The 18,380-nt window shown below is 35.2% G+C and overlaps 1 protein-coding gene across 1 annotated transcript in view; it reads left to right on the top strand.

Annotated features, from left to right (window-relative positions):
* The window catches only part of MYO16 (myosin XVI), an 884,880-nt gene that overhangs the window by 494,023 nt on the left and 372,477 nt on the right, over positions 1 to 18,380 (top strand). The window contains exon 16 of the mRNA XM_072621988.1: positions 4,814 to 4,919. Coding sequence (XP_072478089.1) covers positions 4,814 to 4,919 — 106 coding nt within the window. The remainder of the gene's footprint in view (positions 1 to 4,813; positions 4,920 to 18,380) is intronic.

The following is an 18,380-nucleotide window of genomic DNA, read 5'->3' as shown; positions in this document are numbered from 1 at the left end:
CACCTCAGGCAACCTTACCTGGAAAGCACCTTTTCTTGGAAACCACCTAACTAGTTCTGGCCACCCAACTATTTGTCCTTATCTCCTTCTTTAAACTCTGCAAAGTAAACCTCACACAGGTTAAGAATAGGGCCATACCCTTTTCTGGCTCTCCTCTGTCATATGACTTAAAATCATTTCTAAAACTTAAAAGAAGTGAAAACTCTTAGGAATATTATAGCTGAAATGCAGAGCTTCCATTTTAAAGAAAAATCACTTGAGTTAGAAGTAAAGAATTCAAATACTGATGAACTATCAATAATTAATTAATTATTGGGTGTATGAACTTAGCCTAGTGCTTGGAATGTAGTAGGCACTTAATAAATGCATACTGATTGATGCACTGACATCAAATAAAAGCAGTGTGGGATTTCCTCCCACCTAAAGAAAGTCTAACTCTTGTCTTAGAAGATTTTCTTCTAGATTTATAGCCAAAATAATAATCAGCTTGTGACCTAACTGATAATAGCCATCTCTGCATTGAGGTATATTCATCCTGAGATCATCTCCAAGTACATACTCAAACTTTGTTCAGCTTGGTAAAACCTTGGTAAAATCTTTTGCTCAACAAGCTCATCCTTTCAGGATCCGGTGATGTCTAGGCCTCTGGCCAAGAAGAGGCATTAAACATGGAAGGTCTTGTGGACAATTACAATTTATAATTTGAGAGATTGCATAGACATCAACTGTTATCTCAAATTTATCCTAATCAAACCTGAAGAGAATGATATAAAACAGTATGCATTGAGGAAAATGGTGACATTAAAAGCTGCACTTTATGAGCAACTCAGTGGCTACAGCATGTGTCCAATAAAGAGATAATTAAACGGTAGCCTGCTAATTTGGATAGCTTACCATAACCATTAGAAGTGCTTTTTTGCAGTGAAATTTTAAGCAACAAGGTAAGGCTGGGGAGCTGTTGAACTCCCAGGATATTGCTATTAGATTCTTCTCTGATCATAAAACACAGGTACTTGCTGGGAATGAAGAGTCTACTGACTCATATCCTTAATAGAAGGATTTGTTTTGTAAAGTCTGGATTCAGTCAAAGGGGTACACTTGAAGACCTAGAGGGGCACATGTGGCTTTGAGGCTATAGGTTCCCCACCCCTGGCTCTAGTCAGTCTGTGCCACATTTAGTCCATGGATCAGAGAAAGAATTTTTACATGAGTGGCACACAAAAAAATTTCAAATGTATTTCCAGTTTGAATAGGAAGTTTTGGTTTGCAGGACCGTGAAAAATTGGAGGACAATCTCAGAATTGTCCCATAGTCACTAGTGTTCTTAAACCAGAATGAATTAGAATTTTTCAACAGCATATAAGTCATGCCTAGTTTGGTTTCCTCTTGTCAAAAATACAAAGTTAAGGATGATGTATAGATACAAGGGAGATAGCATCACTGTAATACTTTTTCGGTGCTATGAAGATTTAATTAAATGCTGAATATTTCCAGTTAACTGGGTTCCCCAAAGTGAGCCTTATATATTATCTCTATAACACCCTTGAGAGAGCTATTTCTTCTACTTATAAGGCACAGAATTCAATTCAACAATCATATATTATCCAGCTACTCTGTCCAAAGCACTATGTAGGTCCCTGGGGGAATATACAGATGAATAAAGCATAATCTCTGGCTCCATGGACTTCATAGTTTAGTATGGAGTAGAATACATAGAATCTGTAATTTTCTTGTTCTTGTCTTAAACTTAAAACTGATAATTGTTAATAAATGGATAATCAACAAAACGTAGTAAATCTTCAAATGTGCTCCCCATGTGAATAATAAGAAAAAGTAGCACATTATGAATATTTAACATAATCAAAGCTATGGTGATATATTTATTCTGGGTCCCAAAGAGCAAAAGAAGGGAAAAAAATCTTATATGCTCAATGTTTGGGTAACTGTTGAAGAAATAAGGGCGTATTAATTTAATGGAATATCCTGTCCCGTCAAAAAATGTTTTCCATTCATTTGAGGGTGATAGAAGGGACAGAGGTGCTGAGTAAGATGGTATCCTTTTGTATTTTATTCAGCCAGAGGTCAAAAGAAAGAATGAGAGAGAGAGACATAAACACAGAAAAAGAGACACACACAGAGAAATAAAGACGAAGAGAGAAACAGAGACAAAGACACAGAAAGGTAGACAAAGACAGAGGTAGATTGAGGCAGATGGAGGAGAATGATTGAAAATGTGTAGGTCCAGAGAATGAAATGGAGCATAGTAGCCTTTTTTCCTACTGGAACACCTAAAAGTATAGACGCAAAGTTTAAATGGTTAAGTTTATTAAGGACAAAGAGAATTGTTAATTTGCATATATCTGTTTCTTTCTTTCTTACAAATCGGGCCATTTTCCCTTTCCTTTGTCTAGTCTACACTAGGGAAGTGATTAAGAGCCTGAAGAAGCAATTCAAAACCATTCACATCTGTCAGATAGGAAAATAGTGGATAATTCAGGTTTGATGAGCAAATACTGAGGCCAAAAAGGTATCTAGTGCTTCATTCTAAGGCTCTATAAATACTTAGAAAAATAAATCTCTACCTGTGATTTTACTGGTATAATAAACTTCCATCTAGAACCTCCCTCAAACAACTGTTGTACAACTCACCATTTTAAGGAGTTGCCCAAGACACTGGAAGATTAAAAGTATTGCACATGGTCTCACAGCCAGTCAATGAGGGTGTATGATGAGGAGAACTGAACTCAAATCTTCCAGACTCCGAGGCTGACTCTCTATCAAAAATATCCTATTGTCTCTTTAAGGGTAAATTTATGCACTGTAAATAGTTACTATTTTTTTTTTTGTGATCATCTGCTTTATGGAGCTGACACCTTAAGAAAAGTCAAGTAATAGTAGTAGTAGTAGTAGTAGTAGTAGTAGTAGTAGTAGTAGTAGTAGTAGTACTAGTAATAGTAGAAGAAGAAGAAGAAGAAGAAGAAGAAAAAGAAGAAGAAGGAGAAGGAGAAGATGATGATGACAAAGAAGATGATGAGGATGAAGATGACAGAGAAGATGATGATGAAGATGACAAAGAAGATGATGATGATGAAGAAGAAGGATAGGAAAAAGAGGAAGAAGACAAAGAAGCAGAAGAAAAAGAAGAGGAAGAAGAAGAAAGAAGAAAAAATGAGTATGACTTTTATACCATATTAATGATTATTCAATGTTCTTGAAAACTTGCAAGTAAGTATAGAAAATTCAATCAGATTCATTATATTGATCAGGTTTTTCTCCCTTATTTTTTAATTTCAGATAAGGTAGAATCTACAGTTGAAGGCATTGCTATTCTCACTAAATTCATATTCGTTTTTCTCGTATTAATCATAATGGCTTCAGTTTTTTTGTAAAACACAATAACTTTATTGTGTGGCTATCAATATGTGTTGGATATGTATACAAATAACCATATTGGATCCGATGTTGTATATACAATATTCATTACTGGATAATAAGCAAATCCCCAAGTCAAAATAAACAAATTAGATACTTTATTAACAATAAGTTTCATGGAACAGCCAAATTGTTTTGCCTTAATGGAAATATTTTAATGAATGTGTTGGTAAGAATTATGTTCCCAGTCTGGATCACATAAAGGCAAATACAGTAGATAACTTTTTTTTTTTTTTTGGCATGGATCATCAAGTGAAAATAAATGCCTTGAACCCAATATAGTAAATACACATGACTTCCTGGCCCCTAATCTTTGCTCTAACTAGCTAAATTTTTGTATGGTGAGAGCTTGAGATGTTTCCAATTTTTTCCTAGGTGGTTGAGATATTTAAGAAGAACTCTGTTGCAACCTCACCATTTCTTACAAATAGCTCATAGCCAAACATTTTCATTATAGCATTATAGCATTATAGCACTAGTACATGGAAAATGACCAGCAAAAACTCATGTGCAATATTATTTGTTGTGCAGACTGAATTATAACCAGATTTAAGAAGGTATTTTGGGTTATCTTTACATGAATGTGGAAACATTCTTTATATGGAATGCTGCTTTATAATACTCTGTTGCAATGTTTTTCATTTGTAACAACTAACCCATTATATATCAGTATTGTAGAATTGTATTTAATAGACAATTTGTTGTACTTTTTAATTCACTGTTATATTTTCTATCAAAATATTATATTTTTATATTAGGGGAAATTTTTTTTGTCAGGGGAAATTCCAGATATTCCATCTTTATGATGACAAACTTTAGCTTTTGAGTATCCTTAGTTCTATATAATTAAAAATATATTAGAGGCAACTATGTTACTCAGTGAAGAAATAACTAGGCCTAGAGTCAAGAAGATGACTTCATAGATGGCCTCAGACATGTATTGGCTGTGTGACCCTAGTTGAATCACATACCTTCTATTTGCCTCAAATATACAGTGGGGATAATAATATCACCTACTTCACAGGGTCACTGTGAGGATCAAATGAGATTATGTGTGTAAAGTCCTTGACATGTAGTAGGTATGTAAAAAATACTTGTTTTCTTTCTACCAATATGCTTTGCAAAAATTACAGTGCTATGTAAATCTGCATTATTATTGTTAAGTAACAAATAATAATAAACCATGAACTAATTAATATTTCTAAGCCCTAAATATCTAATTCTTTCTTTGCCTTTTTCGTTAAGGATTATTTCTGCTTAGTAATTATGACCAGAATGTTGAATTGTTGAATGAGTGTCTTATCTCTCTCTCTCTCTCTCTCTCTCTCTCTCTCTCTCTCTCTCTCTCTCTCTCTCTCTCTCTCTCTCTCTCTCTCTCTAGTGGTGAAAGTGGTTCAGGGAAATCTGAGGCCAGCAAACAGATAGTGAGGCATCTCACATGTCGATCCAGCTCCAGCAGATGTTTATTTGACTGCAAAATAAAAAATGTAAGTACCATCATTGTTTCACTTAGAGAATCGTAGGAGTGAAAGTTGAAGACAGAATCACAGAATTCTAGAATTGGAAACAGACTTAAGATGTGACCACTTCTGACTGGTTCAGTTTGCATATAAGAAAACTGAGACCAGGAAAGATTAGCTGATTAACAAAAAAGATCACATGGGTAATATAAGTAAGTGATAGAACCAGGACTTAAATGGCCATCTTTTTACACGTTCAAACAAAACTGTCTTCTGTATTCTATTCAATTCTAAATAGGTACACACTGGACATAAAGTTGGAGAAACCTACTCATAATACATAATATTACATTCAGTTCAATTCAACATCTTGTCCAAAAAGCATTTCTCATAGCCTTTGATGCTTGTCATATAGCTGACATTTTATTTTATAGAATGGCTATTCGTGTATATATATTTTATATGACTATTAGTCTTCACTTCCTTGAGGTCAGCAACTATGTTTTGTTTTGTTTTTTCTCCTTCAGAAATTATGATACTGAGATAAACATAATAAGTTAAATATCCATTTAAATATTTAAATATATTTGTCAATGATAGTGAGGATTGAAGGGCTTTGAACAATATATGACCATAATTATAGATGTGTATTAGCAAGATCATTCTGGCAGAGTCATGTATCAAGGCTGAACAGAGAGTCATAGTGAGGGGAGGGAAGGACAAGTTAGGAGGTTATTGTGATAAATGAAGCAGGATGTAATATAGCTTGGATGAGGGTAGAAATGGTGAGAATAAAAATACAAAAGACACAGGAAAATGTTTCATCATTTCTTGGCAACTTCTTGGGTGTGAGAGGAAAAAGAGATGGGTAAGTTAAAGATGGCAGATATTCTTAATATAAGTGGTTCAAAATGGCAGAGACTATCATAGACACAGGAATCAGAAGACCTCAGGATCTGGTGAAAAGGTAATAAACTTGATTTCAGGAATGTTGGGCTTGATGTGTTGGCTGAGCATCATACTGAAAATGTACAACTGGCACCTAGAAAGTTAAGAGTTCATTGGTGATCCTCTTAGGGGTTGAGTTGAAGCAGAATATATGCCTTATACTGACAGATAAGGGATGGGAAAGAAGAGAACAAGAGGGAAGAAGAATATAGGAATTACATGGGGAATGCCAGGGTATAGAGGCCAGCAAAGCAATATTTAATGATATGGCAATAGTATCAAGAGAGGAGTTTCCAAAAAAATCCATGGGATAGAAGGTTTAAAAAATATTTGAGTATGTCAGATACTATAGAGATGTCAAAGAAGATAAATAATTGGGAAATATCATTATATTGAGTGATCAGAAGGTTGCTATTGACATTAGCAAAAATTTCAGTGCAGTGGAAAGGGAAAATAGGAGTCATTGTCTGGGAGATGAAATTAACAGTTGTAGTGTAAAAATGAAGCTAAGTGTAGATTATTCTTTTTACTAGTTCAGCAGTAAAAAGGAAAAGAGGGATGGATGACTGTGGTTTAGAACAGAAAAAAAGGGTTGTGTTTTTTGTTGTCATTGTTCTATTTTATTTGTTTTCTTTTTAAGGACAAGAGGTGCTAGAAGGTTGGTAGGCAGATGGGAAAAATATAGTGGAGAGTGGACTGAGGATTCAAAAGATTATGGATAATACATATCTTGGAGAAGGTCATGAAAGTTAGTCTTAATGGCATATGAGTAGATGCTTGTTAGACTTAGAAAGGAAAATTACCTCTTCCATTGAAAAATATGAAAAAAAAGGGAAGAATGGTGAAGACACATAGAAATAAATTACGAAAAGGAGAACTAGGGGAAATCATGTTAAATGGTATCTATCCTATCAGGAAGCCACAATACAGAATCGTTTGTTAGACATGTGAAGAAAGCGAGAATGATGGTTTAGAATAGACACCATCCCAGTTTATGTATAAAATAATTGTTAAATGTGACTCTCATCATTTCAGTAAAATAGAAATGTATTTATTGAGCACCCACTATGACCCTAGTACTGTGAACAAAACTGTTAGTAGAGGCAGAAAGAGTTTGTGTAAAGTATGACATCTTCAGAAAGAATTGTAGTTAAACTGGAGATAAGACATTTACGAATAACGTCATTAATTTATCTCAATATCTATTTCAATTTAATAAGCAGGTAGATTATTGCTTTATTCTTACCAAAAATCAGGCTGTTTTTTCTTCTTTATGAAAATGAATGAATATAAGTTACTGGCACCTACCCCTACCCTAGGGAGAGAACCAAGAACTCCCAGCAAAGAAATGTAATCCCATGATCCTCTGAGAACCTTTTTTCCCCCAGAGAAGACTATCTCTATCAGCCATATTATAGCTAAACATAATGTAATGGCTAAATGTAATATATTAATAATGAAATCTTTATACCCATACCCTGATTTTTAGAAATATGGTAATGTCTAACAATGTATAAATTATTTATTTATAAACCTTAGCTAGCCAGAATAGACTCAAGATCCCAGGAGGAAACAAAAGACAAAAAAGCAAACAAACAAATAAAAACCTCTTGGTACCTAAAACATTTTTAAAAAATATTATTATGAATTTTGATTCATAAAAGAACATTCCAATACTTTACAAGTCTTATTTGCTTGTTTTTAGAATATAATTCTAATTTTGGTTACTCATTCATTTATTCATATAACATCTATTATTTTAGAAGCAACAAATTAGAAGGTAAAAAAGTCATCATACTTTTAGCAAAAAGAAGTCAAATATCAAGAGAGTGTAAATTTTAAAAAATGATTTATCTCTCACTATCTATGTCTATATGTCTGCCTGTCTGTCTTTGTGTATGTGTATATATTTGAGTCCCAAACTCAAAAAACTCAATGATCTGAGGCCATATAATGTTGAGCCAGAGATCCCAACACATCTCAGTAATTCCTAAGGTTCTCATTTATTTAATTCAGAATAGTAACTGATGTTCATAGTAACGAATCTGAGTCATTGAGAGATGTTTGATACATTTTAATAGAAGACTTCCATCAAAATGATTAAAATGAAAAAAAATGGCCCAAACTTCAATTTTCTGAAAAATTCACTTATATGGAACACTTTATTTGTACAAATTAAATGAGTCACTTCTAACACTGCAAGTCATTAATTCTCTGTAATATGCTTTTATTTTTCTGTTGGATCTAAACTGAACTTTAAAACAGTGCCTCTATCATTATCCTTGATATATTTCAACTACTTTTATGCAGATATTTGAGATTTTCTCATTTTAATGAAATGCTCATAACAATACCCAGGGAAAACTACATTTATTCAGAAACTATAATTATTAATCACTCAAATGAATTTCTATTACTTGAGTAGGAAATCATTAATTTCATGTAACTGAAAAATGTATATTTTTCCTCTTGAAAGGAACTGGATATGAGAGTTGCTAAAATAAAGGCTATGAGGATATAAGCAGTTGGAAATGATGGTCAAATAGGTTAAACTGTTTTTGTTATGAGGAGTGAGTGTCCTTTTGCTTAGACAGATTAATAAACACCACAGCCCCACCTAGGTAATCCCTTCTCAGTGAGATATGACAAATGTGCTGACGTACACTAGTAATAGCCTGAAGAGGGGATCCAGACTTTCATTGAATTAGGGATTTCTGAATGTGCATCACAGAGATGAGAGAGACAGAGAGAGAGAGAGAGAGAGAGAGAGAGAGAGAGAGAGAGAGAGAGAGAGAGAGAGAGAGAGAGAGACAGAGAGAGACAGAGAGACAGAGAGAGACAGAGAGAGACAGAGACAGAGAGACAGAAAGAAAGAGACAGAGACAGAGACAGAGAGAGAGAGAGAGAAAGAAAGAAAGAAATACGCCTGCACTTCATCAAGTACATCTGATTACATTGTGATAAACACAGCTGCATTTATCCCAGGAGTCATTTACCAAAATAAGAGCCCAGAGATCATTCAAACATTCAAGATTGTGCAAAGGCAGACTCAGTTTCTGATATTCTATAAGCCATAAAGTCCTTACTCTTTATGGAGTTGCTTAGAGGGAGGAGATAATGTTGCTGTAACTCTATCTACTTTGAAGGACTCTATATTTTCAATATATAACACCAATAAAACCTTTATAATACCGAAGTCAGTGCCTTAGAAATTGTAGGCAACTTACGTGAAGAAAATACTATCATGAATTGTCTGTTGAACATTTCAAACTTAATGTAACTGGTTGTGATTAATTTTTAGCCATTAATTTTGCATTTAAATGCCTTTAAAATCAATGACACGCTATAATTCACTCATTCTTTCCTGATTTAAAAAAAAAAGACTTGAGGTCCTTCTCTATGTGACAAGATTCCCAAAACCCATTGATATTGAAGTTTCTCCTCAAAGGTAGAGAGTTAGTGAGAGCAGAAAATGGGACAGCTTCCTCTTCACTCTCATGTTGGTTTCTCCCCAGAGTTTTTTCCTTCAGGATATTGAAGTACAGTTGGCATCATCCATCTTCTCTCTTGAAGTTATAGGGTGTACAGAATGATAAGAGACTTCAAAAGAGTCTCAAGAGACTTGAAGAGACTGATGCAGTAAAGAGACTGAAGCTTTCTTCTCTCCTACTTTTATTAACTCTCCCCACCCCTCAGACAGGTATGGGGAATTTGATTGTCCCCAATAGAGAGTCCTGTACAAATGGGTTTTGGGATTCTGATTACAACTTCATTTAAAGAGATTAAAATTAGTAACACACACACATATATGCATTGTATATCACATATGCATTACATATCAGTAACGTGTGTTATATGTATACACATACATGTGTACATACATACATTCATATCCTAGCTTATATGTTCCAGTCAGTATTTATTCACAGAAACTAAAAGTATTTTAAAGATCTGGGGCCAAATTGGAAGAATGAAAGACATCACTTTCTTTGGTATCTTCTTGTGTTTAAGGATGCCTGTCTTATAAAATGTGATAACATATATTGAAGCTAATGGGAATAATAAAAATCATGGGCTTGATAATAGCGTCATGACTTCAGAGTCTTCTTAATAGAAGTAAAGATATAACTTAAGCTATTTTCCATGAATTATTGGAATAATCTTTAAGCAAGCTGTGCTTTTAATTTTCAAAATTCACTGTGCATTCCATGTGATTCATCTTCCCTTTCCATATTTTAACTAAATTCTTTGAAGATTTTAAAATACTGTTGTTGTCTTTCAGATTTCTTATGTGAATCTATAGTGAAATGTGATAACAAAGGAACTTTGTGTGGGTATGACAGAACTTGCATTTTTTGTTTTGGTTTGGTTTGGTTATTTTGTTTGATTTATTTTATTTTTTTCCCTGAAGGAAGAGTGATGATTTCCATGAACCATAATTTTTCTATTCTAGGAAATAATGCTATATCTATATTGATGTGTGTGTTTGATGTGTGTGTGTGTATATATGTATATCTATAAATTTATACATATGTATAAATTATACACATATAAATATGAATATGTATATACATATAAATATAAATATATCTGTGTGGTCTGTGTATGTATTTGTATGTGTGTATATGTGGTGTGTGAGTTTCTGTGTGTGAGACAGAGAGGCAGAAGCAGGGTAGATAGAAAAAGTAAATAGAAAGTAACTCAGAGGAAATGAGAGGAGGGCAGATATGGAGGGCATATAAGGCCAGGAAAAATTTCTTGCATCAGGTGATATTTCAACTGAGTATCAAAGGAGACCATTTCTCACAAGGGGAACAGCCAATACAAATACAAGAAGTCAGAAAATGGAATGAGGTCATTGTAGTTGAACTGGAGATTATGTGGAGGAGAGTAAAGTGTGAGATTAATAAAGTAGAAAGATGCTTGACTGTGAAGGGAATGAATAGAGAGTTTTATATTTGATTCTGAAGATAATAGGAAGCCATTAGAATTGGAATGTGGGGAGGTTTCAAAATAGACAGATACACCCTTCAGGAAATTCACATTTTCAGTCGAGTAGAAAATTGATTAGTATGAGGAAGAATTTTAAGGAAAGGCCAACAATTAGCAGACTGTTTAAGTAATCCAGGCAAGAGGCAATGGACGATTGAACAAATGTGGTAGCTGTGTACGGAGAGAATGGAAGATGCATGACAATTTTTGCAAAAGTAAAAACAGGAAGAATTGATACAAATTCCATAGGTGGAGTGAGTGTGAGTGAATAGGATAACACTGAGTTTATGAACCTACTTGACCGGGAGGATGATGGCCTCACCAGTATTAGTTGGGAAAAGGGGAGGCTTTTAGGGAAAGACACTCTATTTTTGGATATGTTGCATTTGAGATTGATGTCATTGTTAATTTGAATATAAGCTTAGAGGAGTGGAATGCATAGAAGACAAGTTTAAGAGGGTCAGAGAATATGAGTTTGATGTCACAAGTTTATGTAGTGGCTAGAAATAGCATACTGTATTAACACAGAGATGAGGTGACATCTGGGGAGTGCAAAGGAGACCACAGCAAATTGATTTCTGGTAGTTGTTATGCATTTAATAGGCTCATAGCTTCTCTTTCATAATATTCACCATGGATATATAATGGTTCTATTTTGTAAATTCTACAAAGATGTACATTTTATTCTTGGATGCTTTAACATATATAAAATATGATTCTGTGTCTGAATTAGAATCATTTTATCATAAAAAGAATGTCTTTCTGCTTAGATAGCAACTTGATCAATGAAAATGCTATTGTCATCTTGTCCCAAATTTGAATTTTTAAAATTCGTGGCAATATATTTTCCATGAAAGAAAACTTTCTAGAATTAATAATATAACACTTAGGAAACAAATTGTCTGAGAGTTCCAACCTCTAGTGGGAGTTTAAACAACCGGTTTTAGGGAATATTTTATTATTTGATCTGGTATTTTTCACTGAGGAATCTTCTGCATTTGTCTTCTAGAAAATTCTAAAGAAAAGAGATTTTATCAATATATCTTCATGCTTTTGGAAGTTCTAAAATTAAACAATTAGTGAAACCAATCAAATCAATTTAGTTGGTAGCTCTTAATAATATGCCCATACATCAAACAAAAGATAGTCAAGACTTAGAATTGGCCCTGAGAGATGCAGTGACTTGCCAAGTGGCAGAACCAGAAACAAGACCAGATCTCTTGGTATCTCATCTAGTGTTCTTTTCGCTTCACCAAACTCTCTTACATAGACAAAGCAATTCATATTCTAAAATAATATTAATAGACTCTATGCATACTTCCGTATAGGGGTTCAAAAGAAATGAAAGTATTAGAAGGCAACTTACTTAATTGTGACGTTAAGAGTAATGGTTCAGAAACACAATTAAAAAAAGACTTTTGAATTTCTTTGAATTTCTCAAAAACTGTCCAAAACACAATTCTTTACTGCCACCTAATGGACAAATGGCTAAGCAAAATATAAAACGCAGAACATTTCAATCAGTATGATTTATAGTTTATTTGTATAAGTGTATGCCATGGATAATTATATATCAACATATAATCATATGCATGTCTATGCTTACATGTATCTGTGGATACTATACATATATATACATATATCTGTGATCATTCATTTGCTATATTTGTACATATATAAATGCACCATCACATATGGTAGCATCACATCATCACATCACATCACATATAATAGTACATTCATAGTATAAAAATTAGGATATATAATAGTACATGTGTAATAATATGTGTACATGTATTATTATATCGAATAGTACAGATCATATATTCACATGTTTCTCCAATAGAATATTAAAATATGCTATACTATATGCTACCAGAGTTTATATGCATGCTACTTGTATAATAAACCATAATACATACATGCATGCTATAGCTATATATATATAATTGTGTATGTAAACATGTGCAAACACCCATGGATGTACATATAATCTATATATGTATAATAGTGTACCTTATATATGTGTGTGCATGTGGTGTAAGCTGTTGTGGTTCAGGGAGTTTCATTTTTGTCTTTGGCTAAAAAGCATCTGCCACATAGTGGTGTTTAATAAGTGCTTGCTGACTGATTAATTCTAGTTTCATTATTATTTAGATTCCTTTACTTGAAAGATGACTAGTAAAACATGAGCATATTATGACATTTTATAATAAAGTAATTAAATTTTAGGAAAAAAGCCTTGGATATCATCTAGCTCAACACCTTCCTTTTGTAGAGGGGCAAAGCAAGAGTCAGAGATGTATAGATTCATATTCGACTAGCAACGCTTGTTAAACACATATCATATGCCGAGGATTGGACCAGATGTAAAGAGAGATAAACGTTTAAATAAAACAAATTCCCCATTCTCAGGGACTTAAAGTCTAGTAAGGGTAAGACACAGACATAAAAACTATAATGTAGATAATTACATAGAAAATTCATTAAAAAGATGAACAATCCAAGTGCCAAAGGAGAAAGTCGTTGAAGACAGTTATGAAAGGACCTTTTCAGTAAGGATGAGCTTTAAAAAATAATAAGGCATTAAGCAGCTGAGGAAAAACAAGAAAAACATCCCAAGGATAGAAAATGGCATTATCTAAGCCATAGTAGGAAAAATCCACATTAGATATCTGGAAAAAAGGGTGTTGGGGTTACCTATAGTGTCTATGTAATACTATAGCATTTAGATATGACTGTAGTAATCAGTATGACTGGTAAAAGTAATATGTGGAGGGTAAGTAGGTGACATTTACTTTAAAGGCAGAACTTTGAACTGTGGGTGTTTCCCAGGGTTTTATCCTAGATCTCTTACTCTTCTCATTGCCCTCTTTAGGGAGTGTCAGATTGCGGGAGGGGGGAGGAGAAGGAGGAGGAAGAAAAGGAACAGAAAGAGGAGGAAGAAATAGCAACATTGCCCAACTGAATGGGTGTTTTCTTAGAGAAATTGAGACCTGGGAAAGACCTTAGCTTAAAAAGTCTAAGATCTCCCACTGCATCCAGGGCCATCTCCACTTATCTTGATCTACTGGACTTGGATGCCTCTGGAGGAGAGAAAGAATATGGATGATGATTTTGCACAGCCCTTCCTCACTTAATTCCAATTCATTTGCAAGTCAAGATGTCACCCTCCTCATGTCATTGATCGTCTTTGAGATCTAAGATCAAACATCAAGATCAATAATCTTTGTGAATGACCTCATCAACTCCCACAGGTTTAATTATCTCTATACTGATCACTCCCAGATATGTAGACCCATCCCCAATTTCTCTCCTGATCTTTAGTTGTGCATCATGAACAGCCTGTTACACATTTCAGATTGGATTTTCTGGAAACGTCTCAAACTTAACATGTACAAAACTGAACTCTTGACCAGTCCCACCAAACCAGGCTTTCTTCAGAACAACCCAAATGCTGTTGAGAATACTATGATTTCCCCTAGTCTGCCAGGTGTGTAAATTCAGCATCATCCTTGACATTCTTATTTTCTCTTACACCACATTACCCCAAAATTTTGCCACTTTTAACTCCATAACATCTCCCATCTTGCTCTTTCTCTCTAATCAAATATCTTTTTAAATGTTTATTTATTTTTACTTTCAATATTCATTTCCACAAAATTTTGAGTTCTAAATTTTCTCCCTGTCTCTCCCTTCCCCCCATTCCGTAACATCTTGCATTCTGATTACCCCTTGCCTCAATATGCCCTCCCTTCTATCACTTCCCTCCCTTTCCTTATGCCCTTCTTCTCTCTTTTCTTGTAGGGCAAGGTAGATTTCTATACCCCATTACCTGTATTTCTTATTTCCCAGTTGTATGCAAAATCAATTCTCAACATTCATTCCTAATACTTTGAATTCCAACTCCTCTCCCTTCCTCCCTCCCCACCCATCCCCACTGAGAAGGCAGGTAATTCAGTATAGGCTGTATATGTGTAGTTTTGCAAAAGACTTCCATAATAGTCATGTTGTGAAATACTAACTATATTTCCCTCTATCCTATCCTGCCCACTATTTATTCTATTCTCTCTTTTGACCTTGTCCCTCCCCAAGAGTGTTTACTTCTGATTACTCCATTCTCCCATCTGCCCTCCCTTCTGTCATAACCCTTACCCCACTTGCCCCTTGTCCTCTGCCTTTCTGTAGTGCAAGATATACTTTCATACTAAACTGAGTGATCATGTCATTCCCTCAAGCCAAATGTGAAGAGGGTAAGCTTCCTTTTTTCCCTCTCACACCTTCCCTTTTCCTCTCTACTGAAGAAGCTTTTTCTTGATGCATGATACTTTACCCTATTCCATTTCTCCCTTTCTTCTCCCAATGTATTCCTCTCTCACCCCTCAATTTTATTTTATTTTATTATTTTTAGTTATCATCCCTTTTTATTTGCCTCACCTTGTGTTCTCTGTGTGTGTGTGTGTGTGTGTGTGTATGTGTGTGTGTATTATTCCTCCAACTACCCAAGTACTGAAAAAAGTCTCAAGAGTTACAAATATTATCTTTTCATGTAGGAAGGTAAATAGTTCAACTTTAGAAAGTCTTTATGAAAGAGATTTCCTGTTTACCTTTTCATGCTTCTCTTGATTCTTGTGTTTGAAAGTCAAATTTTCTATTCAGTTCTGGTCTTTTCATCATGAATGCTTGAAAGTCCTCTATATCATTGAATGACCAATTTTTCCCCTGAAGTATTATACTCAGTTTTGCTGGGTAGGTGATTCTTGGTTTTAATTCCAGTTCTGGAATATCATATTCCAAGCCCTTCAATCCCTTAATGTACAAGCTGCCAGATTCTGTACTATCCTGATTGTATTTCCACAATACTCAAACTGGTTTCTTTCTGACTGCTTGCAATATTTTCTCTTTGACCTGGGAACTCTGGAATTTGGCTACAATATTCCTAGGAGTTTCTCTTTTCAGATCTCTTTCAGAAGGTGATCTGTGGATTCTTGGTTTCTCCTAAAGTTATTAACTTCCATCTGTTCCATTCTAATTTTTAAAGAACTATTTTCTTCAGTGAGGTTTTGCATCTCCTTTTCCATTTGGCTAATTCTGTTTTTTAAAGCATCCTTTTCCTCATTAGCTTTTTGGACTTCTTTTGCCCATTGAGTTAGTCTATTTTTAAAGGTGTTATTTTCTTCAGCATTTCTTTGGGTCTCCTTTAGCAAGCTATTGACTCGCTTTTCATGATTTTCTGGTGTTGCTCTCATTTCTCTTCCCAGTTTTTCCTCCATCTCTCATACTTGATTTTCAAAATCCTTTTTGAGCTCTTCCACAGCCTGAGACCATTGCATATTTATTTTGGAGACCTCTTATGGTAAACATTGTTCTTCCTCATCCAAAAGGATGGAAGGAAATACCTGTTCACCAAGAAAGCAACCTTCTATAGTCTTATTTTTTCTCCCTTTTTTGGACATTTTCCCAGCTAGTTACTTGACTTTTGAGACCTTTGTCTCTTGACAAAGAGGGTATACTCTGAGGACCTATAAGTTCTCAGTTCCTCCAAGGCAGCACAATCCAGGGAGAGGTGTTTACTCCTCTCCTGATCTGCATACTGGTCTGAGAGCAACCAAAAACTTTTTTGCCCAGAATCTGCAATTGAATTCCCCCTCACAACCACCTCCAGCTCTATGACCAGTGCTCCTCTTCACCTCTGGATGGAGCTCAGGGCTGAGAATCAGATCAATGGCTCAATTCCCCTAGGGGCTTTAGGTGGCAGTATCCCAGGGCTTCCACTCAGGGTTGAGATTCAATCAGTCCTTCAATTCCCCCAGGGACTCTAGGTGGAGAGTTCAGAAAATGTCAGCTGCAGCTCCAGCTCATACTGCTGGAGGTCCAGACTGTGCTTCCCTCTCCTGGTTGAAGGAACCCTTCCACTGACCTTTGAAGCTGTCTGTGGCATTTGTGGGTTTTGTAATGGGAAATACTGCTGGTGGTATCCTGAATCTTGTTCTGGGTCCTGTCCCTGCTTCTCTGAACAGGTCTGGTCTGTACTTGTTGCGCTGGTCTGGTCTCTCTAATCAAATATCTAACACCTTAGCTCAATCCCTTTTCATCCTTCATCTAGATTATTTGTCCTCTATCCCAACTCTAGCCCATCCTCCCAAAGTGATTTTCTTTAATCTCAGATCTGAGGATGTCCCTACCCAACTCAAAGTTCCTTGACTGCCTGTTGCCTCTAGAATCAAATAAAACTTCTTTGTTTAGGTTTCAAAGCACCTTATAACCTTGTACTAATCCATGTTTCCAGTCTCCTTTTATATTACTCTTCCTCTCCCCACTTTGTAATACATTCAATCTAACCTGCTTTCTGTTCCTCATATTTACCATTTCATCTTTCCTTCCTGTGCATGTTTGGGAGCTAGTCCCTTGCCTGGAATGCACTGTCTTCTCACCTCTACCTCTTAGATTCTTTCTCTTTCCTCAAGATGAAGCTTTCCTTCTACCTGAAGCATTTCTCAATCCCCTCTTATCTCACCTTATATTTTCCTACTTTGTCTTTAACATCCTTAAAGACATACTATATATACACCTCTACATGCCTTTGTCTCCCGCATTAGCTCTTTGTGTGTATGAATTACTGCATTTGTGTCTTTGTATCCGAAGTGCCTATCACATAATAAGTGCTTCATAAATACTTGGCAATTGATTGATGGGTTGATTTTTGAATAGAAATATAATGAAGAGAGCAGCAGTTTGTAGTGCTAGAGTTATGGATTTGAATGCAAATGAATGAATGAATAGCCTTTATTTAGCACTTACTATATGCCAAACACTGTGACAAATACCAAAAGAACACTCAACAAAGTTCCTACTCAACAAAGTAACGTTCGAATGAGGGAGGAAATATAAAGATGGATGGGGTTCAAGGAAGGCAATTATTGTTTGGAAAGTGACAAAGTTCATGAGCAAGTAAATAATACAGTAGTTCATTAACTCACCCTTTCCAGTGGCAGTGACAGTGGTGATCTGATTATAATTCTCAGGAAAAAGGGGTGTGTGTGTGTGTGTGTGTGCGCGTGCGTGCGTGTGTGTGTGTGTGTGTTGGGGCAAGGAGGAATAATTCTATTATCAGATTAGAAAAATAATACAATGAACAGGAGGACTATGGGAGAGCAGATCTGGGTGACTTATCTCTCCCTCCACAACCCACACACACCCCTCCCTGGCAAATAGCCTCCGATGACCCAGTTTGCAGGATGGAATACCAACAGTAGTAATTGCTGCAAAAAACAAACTCTCCTAAGTACTACCTAGGGAACTTTAGATAAGTCACTTCAATTTTTTATGCCTGTTTTCTCATCTGCATAGGAAGAAGTTGAACTAGGTGATTAATTAATTGATTTATGGTCCCTTCCAGCTCTAAATCCTGTGAACCTAAAATTTATGATCAGGGAATTGACATGACCAGTAAGCATAAGAAAAATGAGACTACTAGTAGGGCAAAAGACTGATTGAAAAGGAAGTGGAAATACTATCAAGAGGCTATTTCTGGTTATTCCTCCTCCT

This window comes from Notamacropus eugenii, chromosome 6 (genome assembly GCF_028372415.1).
Source record: "Notamacropus eugenii isolate mMacEug1 chromosome 6, mMacEug1.pri_v2, whole genome shotgun sequence".
NCBI lineage: Eukaryota > Metazoa > Chordata > Mammalia > Diprotodontia > Macropodidae > Notamacropus > Notamacropus eugenii.
The sequence above is the reverse complement of the archived record's forward strand: the minus strand, read 5'-3'. Positions and strand labels throughout refer to the sequence as shown.